Genomic DNA, 20,293 nt, shown 5'->3' on the forward strand with positions numbered 1-20,293 from the left:
TCCAAACCAAAACCCCTTGCTAATGGGTTGATAAGTAATTTTCAGACAATAGAAGTATACAATTATTTTTTCCTTATGTGAGAATCTCTCGATAGATAATTTAATGAAAACACATTAAATTAAAAATACGATCAGTAATACATTGTAATTAATTTTTTTTTAAATATTTTATTAAAAACTGTTTCAGGAAAAAACACTTAGGTACATAAAAAAAAAAAATGTTATTAAATATATTTTACCATAATACTTATTCAAAACGATAATTATTGATTTTAATATACCACTGTTCTTTGTTCTAAACTGTAGATAAATCTATGTTTGGTTTTATAGATTCCGTCTTTTATCAGTTTTACTGTAGTATTTTCTATTATCTTACATGTACATAACGTAATTTATATTTTTAAAAACTTCTGTTCACATATGTTAGTGGAGCAATATATTGAATTCATTTTATGTGCATATTTTTCAGATTTGAAATGTTATTGATAAAATATCAGTTAAATTGACGCAGGCCGTAGGTTGGAGATCCCTACCTTAGTCTGAACTCAAAGATTGATTTTGAATATTTAAAATGTAACCATAGTAAATACCAGAGTATTAAGTGGAAATATAATACGTCATTAATATCTTATTTGAAGGCCTTTTATTTTTTGTAAATACTTAAGTCTTCGCACATTTTGATCTTCCCTATTGTATTGGACAAACGTTTGAAATTAAATATAAATAAGATAAATACGTGAACATAGTGATAACCATTATCGATCCTTTTAAAACGGATTAAAACTAAATCGAAATCACTCGCCTGAATAAAATTTAAAAACAAAAAAATAATGCCTACTATCGGTTATCGGCAAGTTATCAGCCTGCAAACAATAAATTATTAAGTATTTTGCTCGGACATTATTAAAATTAATTGAACGTGAACTCATTTTAAAACAAAACAAATGCACGACAACATAATTGGCATGAATTCAATTAAAAAAAAAAAAGAAAAAATCCAATATCGATGCGTTGAGTTAAAAAAAAAAATGCTAAAAGAAAGAACGTTAAACGATTCGAGTGATAATATCTAAAAACGTTTGTGTGACGGATAGCCTTGAGATTTTTTTTTTATTTCGCGACCATATGCGATTGTGTTCGGCGCAGAAGACAATGGGTTTAATCACGTCGAGCGGAAACACATGAACGATAATGACAATAATAATTATAATCATAAAAATAATAATAATAATAATACAAAAATATTAATTTAAAATAAAATTATACAATGTATACAATACGATGGTTTTCGTCGGCGTTCGTTCCCGGCTAACACATGCGCTCGGCTATATTCAGCTGCGCTCGCAGCCCTCCGCCCGACGCCGACAGTTACACCACGTCCGGGTAGAACTCCGTGTCTTGGAATATGGTCTGCGACTCGCCCGTCAACCTGTCCACCGACGAAGCCAAGCACCTGTACAGGCCTTTGTCCAACGGTGTCACGTCATGGAAATGCAACGTGCTGCCTCTGGGTCTCAGGTGCATGTCGTACGTCTGGACCTCGCCCATACGTCTCATGGCCATCTCTTTTTCCACTTTTCCCAGGTCCACTCGCTCCCACACGATGTTCTAAAACCAACGTCAACAGTCACTTGGCATGACCATGGAATCCGAAGATCTGAACACTCCAAAATATCTGGATGTTCAAATCCGGATTGGCTGAAGTATCCGGATTAAACGGATTCCCAGTTTATGTAACTTATAATAATTTTAAATTTCCAGTAAAATAAATCGTTTATTACTTTATCGTAATTAAAATTTCGCAACAAATCAATAGCTATGCTTTAAGAATTTCAGTGTACTTTTTATGACTTCAACAGTGCTTATAATTTTTTATTAATTACCAAAACAAGTTTTTAAATTGTTGAGATCATTTTATAACTCTATGACTTATAGTGATATCATAACTAAATACCCAATTCAGGCCTGTGTATAGAAATCATCCAAAGGTAGAGGGAAGTTCAAAACTATATAATATATAGTAAATTTTATGTTAGATTATAAAGTCAAAAAAAAAAAAACACTTTAAAATATCCATGATCAAAAATATCAGGATAGAAAATTAATAAATGAATAAATTTAACAGCTGACCATTCAGAGAAAATATGCTTAATCAATGGCTGCATTTACAACGATCATCTACAGTAGACGCGAAAATTCAAAAGAAAAGTGCGTCAAATCGAGAAAATTGACCTCGTTTTAAGCGAAAATAGATAACTTTGTATGCATTTTAAAATCAGTTTAACTTTTATAGAATGAGGACTATCTTCTTAGTAAAACTGTATGTAAAAAAGATCCTAAATGTAGGGGTGGGTAACCTTCTTTCTTGTGCACGAGCCTGACCCAATTAACTTATCTTTAACGCATAACCTTAACTCAACTGATGTGATTATAAAAATGAGTCATTTAACAGCAAAATTGAATCGAATAATCCGGATGTGGCCACCGCTAGTAGTCACAATATTCCATTAATATTGTTCAATTCCGTTGCGATCGCGTCGTCTACGCTTCCGTTCGGATTACCACAACTTGCACGTGGCCGCGTCAAACATCCTTCCGATGACGCCACTGCAGTGGACTGCTGTGTAGCGTTACGCGAGCCTTAGAACTGTGCGCACTGTGACGCGATTTGTGCAACGCAAAAGGTAACCTATGTGTACTGCGAGATTTGAAAATGTGCGGTGCAATTATGTTCGTATTGGAATAACGAAAACAATTAGTCACACGATCGAAAATAATTGGACAGGTTTAAAACTAAATTATTCCCGTAAAATGTTTAAATGATTTTTCGTACGGCTCGTCTTCAACTGCAAAGTATTGCAGTACACACTACGAACGTTCGTCCAAATATTTCATTATATGTATCGAACAATTACGAATTTCGGACTCTAAGCCATTATTGTAATGTTTAAGTTTCAGAGCAAAACGCATCGTCTCGACGGAGCCAAACCGATTTTTAAACATCCGATCGTATACACCTGCACGAGTTCACTTCACTCACCGGAATTCCGTGCAGCATACCTAATCTAATATTCGCCGCGAACGTTCAAAAGTTTCTTTGAAACCATACACCGCCACGTATGATCCACGTAACGATGACTCACTGAAATACGACTTCTGTGGAACATTCTATGTTATTGAAACAAAAGAGTCGGTAGCATGGTCAAGGTAGTGGAAAAGTAGACAATCGTAAAATCGAAATTGTTTATTGTTTAGAGAGATCAAAATCCGTTTAAGTTGAATTTCAATGCAGATGTACATACATCGAGAAAAGGTGATAACCTTTTATCGGACTGAATATTTTTTGGGGACAAGAATTATACGTTTATTAAGTACACACTTGTTGTTCGACGAATGACCATTTACACAAAAAGCATAATTTTAAGACGGTATATGTCAAACACGTTTAATGCGTCTAAACTATGGAGTTCTTCAAATTAAATTTTATAAATTCCACGGCCATGAGATATTGTACACCCATTTGAAAGATTTAATAGAAAACGTATGAAGTTTTTCCATTTAAAATGTTATTTATCACACATGATTAACTTCAAAGACATTGATTTTGTCGATGTAATATTTAAATACCTTAAAAAAATAAAATAATAATGCTAGAATTAATTTAATGTTAAGTTTCCGAGAACAACGAAATGGTGAAAACAAACGGCAATTTGATTTGTTTTGGTTGTTATCCGCAGAGTGACTCGCCTGTAGTTCGATTTTGATTGAGAAATTGACATACCTGACACTAGCTGTGCGTTCAACTTTCGGATTATTAAGCAAAAATATCACCGATTTTTTAACCTATAATTATGAAGGCGTGGTTAACGCCTTTTATCACATTAATGATGATGTTTTACGTGTATATGGTGTAGGTCTGTCGGAGTGAAAACTGCGAATACGAGAAATACGTAAATTTCTCCGTATTAAAAAAATAAGTTGTTTTAAGTCAACAAATACAATTTAATTACACTAACTCATTATAATTATAATTCTTGTTGTTTGTTAGAAATGTTAAAATATATAAAATAGAGCAGAAGAAAAACATAAATGGACTATTTATTATAACACCTATCTAGAAAGCAATATTAATTAAAAAGAAAACGCACATTATGTACTCGTATATCGGTCGATAAATAATAGAATTGAGACGTGGAGCCCGATTTTTTTGGCTTATTGATGTAATAACATTTTACAGACTGAAACGTTATCAAAATGCACAATGAATACTGCGGGTGTGTTTAATTATTATATATAACTAATTCGAAAGTTTGGTTTTATTTCGAAAATAATGTTGATTAAAGTAAATTAAAGTTTTATTTTAAAGAAATATCTATCACGTAGATAAAAATATTGTTGTATTTTTAATTATGCACCAACCTCAATGATTTACATTATTTAAACGTTTGAAAAATATAAAAACCCTTTGAAGATTGTAACAAGAAAATATAGACATATACAGATCGTTTTTTTTTACATGAACCTCATGGATATTTTTTTTAATTTTTTTATTTTTTATATTTAAAAACTCTTCGTAAATATTTTTTGCGCAATCTTATATATTAAATATAAGCTCTTCGTTTCCATTCACCTCAAGTGTACAATATTATTATAATTATCGTCCCGTATACGCAAGAAAACAGCATTGTATATCAACTCGCCCTCGTTATTGATTATTTGTAATAGTAAAATAAACAACGTTTGATTTAAAATATTTGCTTTCGGCGCTGAGCAGGTTATTCGATGTACGTGAAACGCCATGGTCTAACGACACGTGTTGGTGGTAAGCGATTTCAGCTGTTGGTCTGTTTAACGAAATAATTTAAATTACACGAACACTATCGTCCGAATAGTATTGGAGCACACGAGATATTATAAACAAACGCGAATGTAAAACACTGTCGCACGACCAACAGTAAAGAGTTCTACACGATAATATTGCGCATCGGACTGTCTTCATAAGTATACAGGATAATCATCTTATCTGGAATTCGACGTCGTACGTACGAAATCCTGTCTCGTAAATTTTTTCGAACGGGCGCCCAACACGTTTATGCGTGCATAATATCTCTGTATACGTTTATGTAATTGAGTACAACAGTCGCAGTAAAATGTTTATCGCGCGTCCAATCTAAACGCGTTTCGTTTGCACAAGAACGATATAATTTAAAACAACGTTTTTCACGGTGTTTGATTCGAAGTTTTCACTTAACGATCCGTTTTTTCGTCCTCCATACCCCCGTTACCACTCAAATAAAGTGTAATCGTAGCGTTAATGTAAGAAAAATCGCGTTGTTTCCCGTTGGCGGCTCGTGCGGTTCGCATACGGTGGCGCACGAATAATTTCTAAGATACTTATTACAACGGGTGGATAAAAAAAAATATATATATAAATTTTACTATAGCTATGAGTACGTATTACGCACTTATAAACATATCGTCTTCTCGAATTCCCTAAGCCCTTTCGTCACGGTAAAATAAAAATAAATCGGAAAAAAAATTACTTATTGCGCACGGGATATAAACACAAAATCTAGTTTCCACAATCGACGCGACACGCTAAAAATTAGTCCGGTGCGATTGTGCTCCAAGCGACAATGTATTACCCCAACCGACGTGTCCGCGCGTGCGGCTTACTTTCGTACGACGAACGTGTGCTTCGTTAATTATTTAATCACTTACAGACACACTTCCCAACGCGTAAAGCTGCGAAAACTTTCCATTTTCTATTTTTAACAAATATTTTTGTTGATTACACCCCGTGTGCATAACAACCGATCGTAGTGTAATTTTTCATTTAATTTTTGCTGGCAGTTCGCGTGATCCTGGGCACCATAGCTCGAGTCACCACTTAGGAATCCTTATCCTGCCTTCTGCGGGCAAGAACCGCGGAACGATTTCCGGCGAATCGCGCGTGGCGAAAATATTCGTTCGGTTTCCCGCTGACGATCATCATTCGCAGGTGCCACAGGTTTCTAAACTAGAATATTTTTTTTTTTTTTTTTGCTCCGAATCATGTCACACGGTCCATAATCCGTTCTAAATAAAACCTTTCCTTTTATATGGAACGAAATATAAATGCGTTCACCACACACACACAGATCCTCAACCATAATTGCAGTTCTTTGTCCAGTCCGCGTGCGGCTCGGAGGAAAGATGCACGTCCCGCACGTACTAAACCCTGTACCCTTGCGGGAAATAAACCCCACCTCGCCTTACAGTGTCGAATGCATAACTACAACCTATCCACGACTTATTTTTAATTTTTATCATTATTTCCCATTGACGGTGTTTTCGCACGCCGCAAGAAACCGTCCTCCCAATTAAGATTCATTTTGTACGGGTATCGCGCAGTGCTATTGTACTCACGGATATCACCGGCACTGTAATCGGAAATTCGCAATTGATCTCGGCGCCCGTTGGCGGCACCAGCTTCCACCATCCGCTCCCCATACGCAATCTCCGTGTCTTTTTATTCGTCGTCGTCGAAGTGGTATCCATTCGGTTGTAAAATCCCCATCTGCAAAAATTCTCTTTGAATTATTTACTCTGTATTTATTTATTTATTATTATTATTATTTTTTTTTTTTTTTTTTGGCTCAAGTTCAATGCTGTAAACAAGATTTATAAAGGAAACGGTTTTTATGATAAAGCGATACCTCGGTGATATATATACTTTTTTAAATAATTTGCTCCAAGAAAAAAAAAACCATTTCTCATGGTCCAAATATTTATAATAAAACATCCTAAAATTTTAAAAAAACTATATATATTGCTATTACTATACTACCAACAACCATTTCTAGTATAAATTGATTAACAAATACCAGGGTAGTTTGAAAAATAAAACACACATCAAGTGTGTAATAATTGGTACGTAATAAATCGTTTAGAAATGCCTGAAACGATGTGCCGGGGCTACCGATACCCGGATCTTTATATAAATGTACACATTTACATCAAGTTATTAACTTAACATTAAGTAAAATTAATACAGTTGATTTAATAAAATAAGCGGCCGCGGTGGGCAGTACCAGGTGGACCAGAGTGACAGAGAATTGGATACACGGTCAACAGCAGACTTAAGCAAGCGAGCGTATTGACCGTGATCACTTTACCAGCGGACGCTTGTGTAAGCGCGCCGGAAAGGTTTGTACGGATATTGGCCCTGAGAAGGGCCGTTTTTAGTGTCAACGAATAGGTCCACGAATCGCGGAGCCCCGCGTGTAAATGCCGCTGGAGCCGGATTCGTGGTTGTTTTTCACGGCCGTGGTTGCTGCAGCCGCCGTGCAGTCATCGAGGTTGCTGTCTCCGTACTCGAGCGCCGTGAACGCCGTGAATTGCCTTCGCCGTATTCACCGCAGTCGTTATCGTCGTGGTCTTAATTGCCGTCAGGTGCTTCTATTTTTCTTATCTTTTGGATGTTGATCGTTGTGAATGGAAGAATGGAATGTCGATACTCCGCAATGTGACCGGTATATATACCCAATCAAACATCGACGCTCCATCATCATTAGTTGAATTTTTATCGATCCAGTCGGCGATGTAAAACGACACTATTCCCCCGCTGTATTTGGTGTTTTCGTGCCGTTTTACATCGTCACAATGATACTCTCGGTGACCCTGAAAAAGGGCCATTTTTGTCTGAACGCGTGCTCCGTTACATGTCGTATATTTTTTTTTCTTTCTTTTTCGTACACATGTCAATAAGTGTTTTATGTTTTTATAATACGTTTGTCCACATTTGTTTTTCGAATATTGTTCCAATGCATTATGAGCTAGCTAGTGAGGCGACGAAGACAGAACAATAGTTTTTCATCCAAAATATAATATTTTACTGGATATTTGATCACAAAAATGCTTCGAACTTTGAGAAAATCGTCATTTTTAATCACATATTGTTATGGTGTAAGATACAAGGTTGTTATCACTCGATTCTTTACAAATGCAATTTGTACAAAAGAAGAAAGCAATACGCTCATACACTGTTTTTTGCACAAAAACTACATTTGTAACATAACACTTCGACACGAAACCGCGCACTGGAAATAATGGTATGGAACATTGCGAAAATAAATTATTCGGTGTCCTCATTTCTTTTGTATAAGCGTACAATCAAAGTGTTGTATTCGATTCGGATAAACTCCATTTATACAATGCACATATGAATATATCTTATAAAAACTGTATACTAATCATTTTGTTACATAAACATTAATTAAAAATACGTTTGCAAGTAGTGCAATACACTGCAGTGTACATAAACAAATTGTTTTTTTTTAAAAAAAAAATTACCCATTTTATTTGATTGTAGTTGGCATATGTTTAATATTAACTAAGCATACTAACGGCAACTCGAATACTAAAAAGAATAGCGTGTCATAATTTTTACTTCTTCACTCCAATCATTTAAACGTTAAATACTTGTAAACTACCGATTTTTTTATTTTGAGAAATATTATGATACGGTATATGCAATTGAAAACGTATGTTGAGCTCGTCAACAAATAAAACAAAATTCGTTCAAGAATTATTTACAAATAACAGAATGTACAATAAACTATCGGTTGACCAAAAAAATAAAAGTTTTACGTTAAGATAATGTATCGTTAGTTCGGTTTTTTTTTTTATAAGATTTTTTTGTTTCTCTCGGCAGTACTACTTTTAACAGCGTTCCATCGTTCAACCGCGATGTGTTGTTTACGTAGGTTTCGTTATTGTGGTCAGGGCTCGACGAGTCCAATAAGAGCTTAAACATTAGTATAGTAAGTTTGACGTTTGTTTCAGTATATTATCAGTGTGATATTATAACACAGCAGTTCGTTTCCGCAAAAACACACCAATCCAAACGCGGTACGTAATAATTATGTGACCAAACTCTGCACTAATCGTGATGAACACAGTTACGTTTTGTTCCGAACAGACTCTTAGTGATCCCGAACTAATACCACTATATACTATATAACTGTATGCCAATAGATTCTATGGTAATAAAAATTGTATTATATATTGAATGCCCAAAGGAAAACTTATATTATTATAGGATCGTCAAAAACAACATGTACAACGAGATACTTATGTATACAATTCAACTCTTCTGGTAAAACGTTATAAACCTGTAGACAGTAAATACATATACTATGAGTCTTACGGAGTGATGTGTTTAAGTAGGAAAAGGTCAGTAAGCCGGCGGACAAGCATCACTCGATAAACGGTCACGAATCCAACGTTTCATACGAAATGCGCTGGATGATGATATAAGTATTATACGATACCATGTGCGAAATTAATCATTTTTAGTCAACCGACCGACTTGGAGAAATATTTCGTACGTGTCGTCAAAACATATGTAAGATGTATAAATAGCATTTTAGTGATCTACCAAGAAACGAATAAATCGGTCGCTAAGACCCGCTCGGTCCATAGAATAATGTATTTTGCGTGCTCAAAGCGAACGATTCACATCTCGACAAGCGATTAAACAAACAATACAAATTTTCACATAGATGCTTACTTGTTGTACGGTATGCCTTTCTGAAAGTTCTCTCGCATCGAAGCCAGCTTTTCAAAATATCTTATGCCGTAACTGAAACAAAAATAAAACAGTGTCAAGTTGTATACTAAAAGTCTAAATAAAATGCAGTGAAGGTTTTATTGCTATTCCAACCCATTCGCATACATACACGCACGCACATGCATATATACGAGTATATATGTGTGTACAAGTATCAGTGGGGATATATGCGTTTATGTGTTTACGCTCACCGACATGTGTGTAAACGGCCAAAGGGATATAAAATATACGAAGACGTTTTAAAAAGCTTCTTTTCTGTAACAAAGAAACCTTTTTTTTTGATTTTAAAACTCGAAAAATTAGTTAACTTTTTTCCACCAACTGTCCTTAATATGGAAAATTCAAGTTAAATCGAAAAAGCCATTGTATACACAAGCACTTATAATTTTTTAATAATATTTTTAATTAAACTTCAGACGCAATTTGATTTTTCATTACCTATCCATTTTATAGACATTACTATTTATTTATTCGGTTTTACACCATTCTTTTCTCGCGACAAATAAAACATTTATTTTACACATAATAAACAACGTATTGTTGTCAGTGTATAAATATATTCACATATATAGATCTATTATTCTGTACAACTCTAATTGTATACTATGCAAACTATTATCATTTGGTCGTAAAAAAAAAAATGCATATATATATACGGGAAAACTTTTGTCAGTATAAAAATGTTAAACCTTTAGATTTTTTACTAAATTAAATAATATAATATTACCCAGACATAGTCACAGTTTTATAGCTCGTCAAGGGGGTCGGTTATTATATGTCATAATCCCCTGAAATGTCCGGTAAGATAGGTATATGAAACAAGATCGCAGTCACTCACTGTTTTGGAATTCTGAAGTAATGCGGGAGCACTTCCGGGTTAGGATGGTCAAAAACCGAGGAAAAAAATAAAAGGCTCATAGTATTAAAAACGCCACACAATACACTTAAATACTCATGACTCGTAGAAGGGTGAGGCATACTTACCACCCAGTGCTGTAAAAGTCATTTCCTTTGTTCGGAAATCTAACTAATTGATGGTTTGAAATACAAAAGTTTTCTTTTCTTTTTTCTCTTTAGTATAATATAACTATAATTACATGTGAACAATACCAAACGTACTCTTGACGTTAACTCTGGTGGTACATTGATGATTACACACATTGCATAGTGTTTCAAAATTGTATATTTCAGTGGTTAATGTTTAAACATCTGATAAATAATGTAAGCAAACAATGTATTTTAAACTTGATATACTGTATACGGAATGGACGGATCCAGGGGGAAGAGGGCATTAGGGGCAAGTTTCACTTCCGTTGGAAAAAAATATTATTAATTATAAAGTATATTTAAAGAACTAAATAATAGTTAATGAAAATAAATGTTGACAATTTTAGTACAATATTATCACACTGTTATAAGGGGGGGGGGTCGATCCCATCCATTAAGATAACCCTACACGCGTCGATGATCTGATCAACTATAGTATATAATTTCTTCTATAAATTACCCCGACCGTAAATAGATGCTGGATCCACCCTTGGTACGCAGTGGTATAGGCATTCTATGCTACGGTTTATAAATGTCAAATTCGTGACGAAAAAATCCTTACGTAATTTAAATTTCATCATTTAAATGTGTCAGAGCGAGTAAATCCCTCGTTTATAGATTGACTCTATCCCATTTTCATAATAATAATAATAATAATAGTAATAATATCTTATTGATAAAGTTGATAAAATCCAACGCCGTTTATTGAGGATAATGTCACACAAACTAAATCGAGTGGATGTTTCTCTAGATACCATAGCTTTAGAATTAGGCTTAAAACAATTATCTTCTAGAAGACTATTTAATTTTGTAAACTTTGTCTATAAGTTAATAAATGGTAAACTTTCCTCATCAGAATTCCTAAATAAAATACATTTTAAAATTCCAACCTTCAATTCATGAAATAATCATCCTCTTTTAATACCTCATTGCTCGACAAATATTATCAAAAATAGTCCTAAGTACCGCCTTTTAGAATTATGTAATAATGTACCTAACTTCGATTTCATTTATAATTCTCAACTTAATTTAAAAAATCTAATAATGAATATTAAATAATTTACTTGAATTTTATATTATATTCACTTATATTTTTCTTTTAAACATGTTTTAATATGACATCATTCAAAATTGTTTGTATACTTTTGTTAATTTAAAAACTATACTCATTACCCCTTTGGGGTGTTAAATACTTATATAAATAAAATAAATAAATAAATTAATAAATAAAAGACAAATAACAATAATAATAATTATAATAACAGTTATAATAATCATAATCATAAATATAATAAGAAATGGTTAGAGAAAGCAACGGGTTAACCTAACGGGTTCTATGAAAACGTCCGATAACAAATAATGCACTATATTTATACTTCATTTTCAATATAACAACTTTATTCTTTTTTTTTTTTTTTTTAATTCAAAGTTTTACGTAAATGCAAAAAACAACTATTGTTTTAAGAGTACAAAAGTATTTCTATAACAACTCGCACTTTACCCGTACGCGTCTGTATACAATTTTGTATACAAGACCGCAAAAACTATACGTCTGTTAAATGTTTCATCTAAGAATTCCCTGGACTGCGGTACGACGACGTCTCAACCTGATTAAATTTCGTGAACTGTCTACGGAATTAAATTTATTAGAATCTTAACAAGTAACACTTGAACTCAAAATAATCAAAACTTTATATTTTACGAGTAATTAAAATATTCAAAACGTCATTCTCAGGCAAACTTTATTCGAATCAGTAAAAAAAAAAAACATAAACTGTGTACTTTTTATGTACACAGATCTATATACCTTATTTATTTAAAAATGTTTTCTAAATGTTATCGTTCAACTAGATAACAACATGTCATTCTATACTCGGGGAAAAAATGTGACCCTTAAAAGACTTATTGTTTTGATGCGTGTTAAGTTTTTAAGAATAAAAGAAATACAACTAAACTATTTTGACGAATACACTAATGTACTCACATCGAATCTTAAGCATAATTGTTGCATTTTAACAGGTACAAAACGGTCAAGTTCTCTTAATTCATATATTCATTTTACACTACATTATACATAAATGCGTGAATTAATAGTTTTGAAATGAGCCACAGAAAACATCATTACATTTTTGACGCGATTAAATATATTTAATAAAATAATTACAGAGGTAGAATGATTGACTAAAAGTTCAAAAAAAAAAAAAAAACTTTTATTTACGTTTCGTTTACTGATAATCATTTATAGATTATCACTGTGATCAAAGTAAACAGATTCATCATTTGCGAGTATTATTATGGTAAATTCTATCCTAACAGGTAATTTAATTTAAAATTTTTCATGAAAGTTTTAGAGATTGTAAATGGACAGTATTTCCATCCCATCAAAATACCAGTGAATACGAATCATAAAATACAACAACATACGACACGATAAAATGTAATTAAATAAACTCACGCGTAAGTTCCTGGATAGTACTGATGCCAGGACGGTTTAAGGATTTCAGCGAACGCGACGACGCACAATACTTGAGCGGCGACCAAAGTGCGCAGCAACATATTTGCGTTCATTCCTTCTTGATTATTTCTTCTTTTTTTTAAACAATATACGAATATTGTGTCTTATTAACTATAAAAACTACTTTTCGTACTCGTTTGAAATATCTGGTTCTATTGTGCCGGGGTACTTCAGTGTAACGTGTATTTTTACGTGGTTCGCGCGGCCGACGAACGAGGACGACTGTCGCGACGAACGGAAAAACGGAAAACGTCGAGAAGCTCGGACGGTACACGACTACGCGTTTATCATTATTATACTACAAATACGTAACACAGCAATATTATTATAATAACGCGGTAATACACGTGACTGTTGTACCGGACGGACGATTGCGATACTGTGAGGTAAATTTCCACGGCGGTTTGGTTTTTTATAGAAGCGGAAAATTGCCGAGCAGCGGTCGGCACTCGTCTCAAGCAATCGTATTGTGTGTGTACACGTATTTTTTATTTATTTATTATTGTTTTTTTTTTTTATCACCGCCACCGTTTTCGCGCATTGTTTTTCTTCGTATATTTTTATTTTTCCATTTTCTCTTTCCGACCGTTGTAGTCCGGTCGCCGTCGTGACCTTCCCACCAAGGATCCGCTTGTCCGCCACCGCTGCGTGCCGGAAGACTCAAAACAAGCAATGCCGTATGCAGAACACCAATTATAATAATACGTGCTCGTCTCGCACGCGCAGCCTTGATTCACTACTAACCGTGTCTCACGTCGCAATCCGACTTCGTTCTCGTATCGTTTGTCCCGTTTCTGTTTGGGTTTTCGTCCCGAAACGCATTAACGCACATGTCCGTCCGATCGCGGACGTCGGAAATGCGTTCGTTTCACGGTCAGCGGTCGTTTTCTGTTTCGCACCTATACTACGTACCGGTCGCACCGACGGCATTGTGCACGTGATCAACCCGAAGTTAAAATGAAATACGTACGCGGGGCCGTACTTAAGATTTCTCCGCAGAGGGGCAATAACATTTTGCCTCTCCCCGAAGTGTGAAACCGAAAATAAGTGTCTCCGACTACTCAACGAAAAGTTACTCGCAATTCGTTTTCACCGTTTCAGTACACCATTACACAACGTTTATAATTAATATCGAATCCAAAACCATAACTGAATTATAATTACATAACTAAAGTTATAGAAAATTGTCTTTTACAAGACTGACGGTGGTGCCTTTAAATAATTTAATACCTTTCGGTCTGAACGTCCCATCCCCATACAAATCAAAATTAAACCATTACATATATTTCAATAAATTACTCTCTACATTTTGTACGCTACTAAATAACATTAATGATTTCATAGTATAACATTTATATTTTATATAATTTTATTTATTCAAAAATAACTTTCCAATGAGTATGCAAAAAAATCGATTTGGTTTTATTTAGAATCACCGTAAAAATATTGTCGCCCCCTTAAATATTTCGGGGGAGGATTATTGTCTACACGAACCACCCCTTAAATACGGCTCTGGTCATACAGTCATCTATGCGGCACTTACTTGACAACGTGATTATCGGGAAACTTTGTGATCTTTATGAAAAGAAAAAAATATTACCTCGCGCGAATGTATTGCCGAACGATAACATGAATCTTATTAGTGTTACGTATTTGCACAAACGTCTATCGATGCGCTGCACCGAAATTTCCAATCTTAACCTGTCACTCCAGGGCCTGGGCGCACGCCTTAATAATATACGACTTATCGAACACAGTATGTATGTCATATTTCCAGGACGATCTAGCCTCGAAAACATTTGTGCGTCGTGAAATAAAAAAAAAATACATTTTCGACAGACACCGCACGTTCATCACCCCAGCAAGTCCCCTTAATTGCGCGCACCCAACAACCATCCACTGCACTTACTATATCCATCGTTTCTATCATTTTCGCTATATTTTATTTAACTTATAAATCATTTTTTTTTTTCTTCAAAACAATTTCACCCTTAGTTTCATGTTTAAAAAATGATCGGAATACGGTATTGGTTTTCGTTCACTTATATTCTTACGATATGCATACAATTTATTCATTTCATTTTGTGATATTATGTTAGTTTAAAATATGGTTTGCAGCTTACATAAAAGTATACAGAGCTACTGCAACATACCGATGTGCCGCTTCAGTGTTTTGTATAAAAACAATTGATAATCCAATGCTGTGCCAATGTTGCAAACTGTCACGGAAATTCTTTGAAACGGTTAAAAAACATTATTAGTACATAGAATTTGGGGAATTTCAAATTAAAACATCCGTTGCATTGGATCATACATTTTTTCGTTCAATTGATTTAAACATCAGAATTCGTATTTTTTTATATAGTTATACGAAAAACGTACAAAAAAAAAAAAAAAATACTTCTAATACGTGCACGTATTGTCACTGATGATGTGTTCGAAAAAAATTAATGCGTTTGATACGTGTTATTAATTTTTACTTATCTTTTTCTTCTTATTTTTTACAGTTTCTGATTGTTTTAAAATATTTTTGAAATCTCACTATATTGATTCAAAATAAAATCAAAAACGAATTTTCACAATCCTAACTTGATCAAAGTGATAGCTGTTACAAAATGAAAAAATATATAATTAAAAATAAATTAATCTCATGCTGTTTCTGTTAGAAAATATATAGAATCGTTTATGCTCATTCATAAATAAAAACTTTATTGAACATTCCAAATTTGACTCATGATTATGATACGAATTATTATTGTATTGTTATAAAATTTTAGTTCTATTCGTAAGCAGTAATTCGCTAAGTTTAAGTTTAGACCAAAGTGTACACCACGTGAAAATAATTAATTTGCACACCTTATAATATATATATAATTATGTCATGTTACCGACGAGGTCCATATTCAAAATCCCTAGGAAAAGTTTTCACAAAAATTTAAATTAAATGACTGGTGTAGAACAACATTATTATATAATTATTTAATTATTAAAATAACCAAATTATTTAAAAACTATATTTCAATTATTTGTTTTCCATTTGTTTGAAATCACGAAAGGTTTTCACAGATAAAAGCTTCCATATCTTTGTTGAAAAAATGATTTGTTGATTTTTTGATAAATTTAAAAAAAAAATATTTTCATCACTTTTTTTTATTATTTTAAATACACTTCGATACCATCGACATAAATAATGAAATTCCTAACCGTTTTCAAATATAATTTATCATTATGATTTAGAGAAATGATAAACATTAAAAATTGAATCACTTTATATGTATACAGTGGATACATATCATAGGTACGCGCAAATCGAAAAATCAACGAATTCTCAATCGATTAGTTGTGCATAATGGCCGTGAAAACATATACATTTTTTGCTAAGGTCAATGCCACACAAGAAAACCCAATAGCACTCAGCTCTAGATCATAAAATGTAATGTTGAGTAAAAAAAAATTACATATTTTTTTCCAATAAAAATTTGACGCCATTAATTTATAAACAATGGGATTTTTTTTTTTTTTGATACCCCAATGGATTCAATTAGGAAACGGACGATTTTAAAACACTATCGTACTTGAACGTTTCACTTCGTTACGTATTTTGTTATTATTAATCACAAATAATAAAAAGTTTATGCAATGCAATAGCTGTAGCATTGCATGGTGGCCATCATATAAAATATGATAAAACAATGAAACACAATTAAAATTACAATTAATGGCAATGTTGAAATAGATTGACAACGTTCAATTATATAAAAGCAAAGCCGTAAAACTTATGTGTAAGGCTCGCATGCACTAAAAATTATACATTATGCATTTTTAATTAAAAAAAATTACCTAAATTTACGTAAGAAAAGGCTCACAAAATTAATTAAATTTAATATATTTACTAATGTATAACTATTTACTTATTGATAATTTATGATAACGATAATGAATATGTTAACGTCTGTTATAAATATTACTTGTATTATTTCAGAATATTTATTTTAATTTTTATATTATGTAAAGAAAACTGAGGTCGATCAAAATATTTATTTTTTTTTTTTTTTAATAAAACACAGGCTTATCGTTAAAAAACGAATATTAATATTTTATATGACCTCATCATCTTCAAAAAATTAACTTTTAAATAGGGCAGTGTAAATTAAAATTTCTTAGGGTGGCGAAAAACCTTATGCTGACCCTGTAGTTCGAACTTAAACTTTGCAATATTTAGCTTAGAAATAGCTCTCTCACATGAACAACTTGTGACATATATAACACTAAATAATTCTGTTTTTTTTTTTTAAGGAACAAAATAAAATATCTGCTCTGTCAAATTCTCCTAGCCATTAGAGTTACTAAATAAAAGTATTTGTTAATGAAATTTTGACTATTATGTGTTAGGCATATTTTTTAACAATCTGATTTTAGTTTTTTAATTCATCAATACTAAAATCAATTTTTTTTTTTTTTTTGACAAACAAATTTAATCGTTATTTATAGTATCTTGATTAAAATATAAATGTTAACAATTCATTTAATATTCATTTACAATATAACAAGAATACTTAATTTTTCTTTTTTAGATTTTATAATATAATATGTTGTGTATCTTCATTAGGATCAATTGTACATTCAATTGCTGTTTCCTAACCAAGGTTTTACCAGTGAAATAACAGAATATTGGGGAATGCCATAGCACATGTAGATTTTATACAAAAACAAATTTAGGAGTTAAAAATTAATACAAATTACTGGTATGTTGCAAGCCGTATATGCCTTACCCGTGTGTGCACCTTTGACCCTTATATGAATAGTCTGTATAGTGAATGTTCATAGTGGCTCATAAGTAACAACTTTTTGCTAATTACTAATTAAAAGTTATGAATAATTACTTGAATCATAAGGTCATTTTTCGCGATGTTTAAGGACATTAAAATTCCAGCCCTAGTTATGACTTTACAACAGCTCTAATCACTAATAAATTGTATTCAGTGGTTCGGCAAAAAGAATACAACGAGGGAGATATATAACCACTAACTTCCTACTGAGCACGTCACTGATTTTGTGTATTGAGAAAAAGAGCTACTGACCGTTGTCAGCAGATATAACTGCAGTGAATTCCGAATCTGACTTTGCCCGTCTGCATATTTCTACAATAGTCGCTGCTTGGAAATTATTAAAAAAAAAAAACTTATCAACAGGATTTTCTATAACCTCGGTGCCTACGTTGATTAAGCAAATAAAAAGAGAATGGTGTTCTTCCGATTTGTTGTTTCCTCGGTAGAATCGTACGAGCTCAACTGGTTAATGACGGTATTATTCGCAGTGGTGGCGCGTTCTATGGTGCTCAGGAGCATGCAAGTCACCCAAAAAAATTATATAAAAAATTATCAGATTCCTATAGTAAATTACAATGCGTTATTATGCACATGATCTGTACATGACAGGCTACATTTTTAATTATTCTAATTTCTATATAGTTACTATTGTGATTTATTATAGTTATTGCCGGAGTATGAAGAATGTCATAATTTCATGCAAATTTATGTAGACATTCGCTATCGCAAATATCGACGGGACAACATCAAAGTTCTTATTTTCAACAGTTGTTAATAAATTATTTAGGAATAAATTTAATTTTTATAAAATGTAGTATCTGGTATTACATTGTTGAGAAGTTATTTAAAGTGTAAACCAGTGTATCGATACGTTAAAATGACTTTGATTGATTGAAGTTTGCAAAACTATATTAACCAATATTTTGGGAAATCGTCGTGTATTTTTTATTAGCTAAGTCAGACCTTAGGCTTCAATAAATTATCCTAAGTCATAAGAAAAAATTATATTTTAAGTTGTTATAGAATATTTTTTATGTTGTTATGAATACATTTCAGGACTGACCATTGCACTTGGCACCCATTTAGATCTCACTTATTTTGTCGTCGAAGTCAATAACCGAGGCATATATCATAATATTTAACATGGCTATCATTTCACATAAATGCTTTTGATGGGATAATATTATATGTTTATGTAATAAGAAATTGGTGGGTGCCAAGTAGTATATATATTCGCAAGTCGTCGCAAGGGTGTCGCATCCTCCCCCAAAACTTGAAAAATCTTAGAGGTAATTGCCTCTGAAATTGCCCTTCTCCTCGCCACTGGTCCAATGTAATTTCAAAGTCCAATTGAGCAATTGAGCTTCAAAATAGATCAATCGATTAACGAACCACGTGTCGCGCATGATGACCGAGCGTGTTCGATTTCAGTTTGTCTAGCGAAACTCCGTAAAATCAAAGCCGTTCGCAGTTCGGCTTACAGGTAGTGGTTGGCTTCGAGCTCGGCCGAACCGACTTTCGATCGATCTTCTAAGACTGACTGTCGCGATCATACACGTCACACCCCTTCGTCTTCACATTGCCACACGATCGATATTATCGATCACCAGATCAATTAACATAGTTTTGGAGACGGCCATGTGTCGCGAAGCGCCCGCGGACGGTACGATGACTGCCACGACGTTTGTCTGGTTTTAACGGTCTTCGTCAGTTGGTTTACGATTTTCGATATTGTTCTTTTATACTTGTATTGAATTTTCTTTTCTCCTTTTTTTTTTTGTTACAATAACAATATTTTTTTCTTTTATCATTATTATTATTAACTTAAATGTTATCAATAATTTTCTTTTTTAATGAATTGTGTTGTGCTGACGTGATAACACATCTCACTGCGGCAGTGTAAGCGTTCGGTATCGTGTTCGCGTTGTTGATTGTTGCTGCATACCCAGGGTCGGACTAGTTAGTTTCCAGTGGGCCACTTGATTGAATTGGGCCACTTTAACTCGTTGAGAAGTTTTCTTTTTAGGCTCATTATGTCAACATAATATAATGTGATGATTGTATTAGAAACTGTCTAAAATTAAATAAACAGTATCTTAAATCAATAATAATATTGAGTTTTTAAATTCTCAAAATAATACATAATACATATAAACGTTTTTTTAGGGTGGTTTTTATACCTTTGGTATATCTAAGTGCACCAGTTTTTTTTTTTTTTTTGTTTTTTCGATAGAAATGTCTGACCCAGTCCGGCCCTGAGCGCACCGACGATAACGTAAATGGACACGT

General features: G+C 33.0%; 1 protein-coding gene across 1 annotated transcript; it reads right to left on the reverse strand.

Moving 5' to 3' along the window:
- Nucleotides 1–626: 626 nt before the first annotated feature.
- Nucleotides 627–13,649, reverse strand: LOC112693223. Its single transcript, XM_025568198.1, has 4 exons — nt 13,116–13,649; nt 9,554–9,625; nt 6,409–6,559; nt 627–1,608 (listed from the first exon to the last, which is right to left on the reverse strand). The coding sequence occupies exons 1-4, from the start codon at nt 13,226–13,228 to the stop codon at nt 1,369–1,371; spliced, it is 576 nt and encodes a 191-aa protein (XP_025423983.1). The 5' UTR covers nt 13,229–13,649; the 3' UTR covers nt 627–1,368.
- Nucleotides 13,650–20,293: the final 6,644 nt, after the last annotated feature.

This window comes from Sipha flava, unplaced genomic scaffold (assembly GCF_003268045.1).
Source record: "Sipha flava isolate LNK unplaced genomic scaffold, YSA_version1 82_pilon_pilon, whole genome shotgun sequence".
Taxonomy (NCBI): Eukaryota; Metazoa; Arthropoda; class Insecta; order Hemiptera; family Aphididae; genus Sipha; species Sipha flava.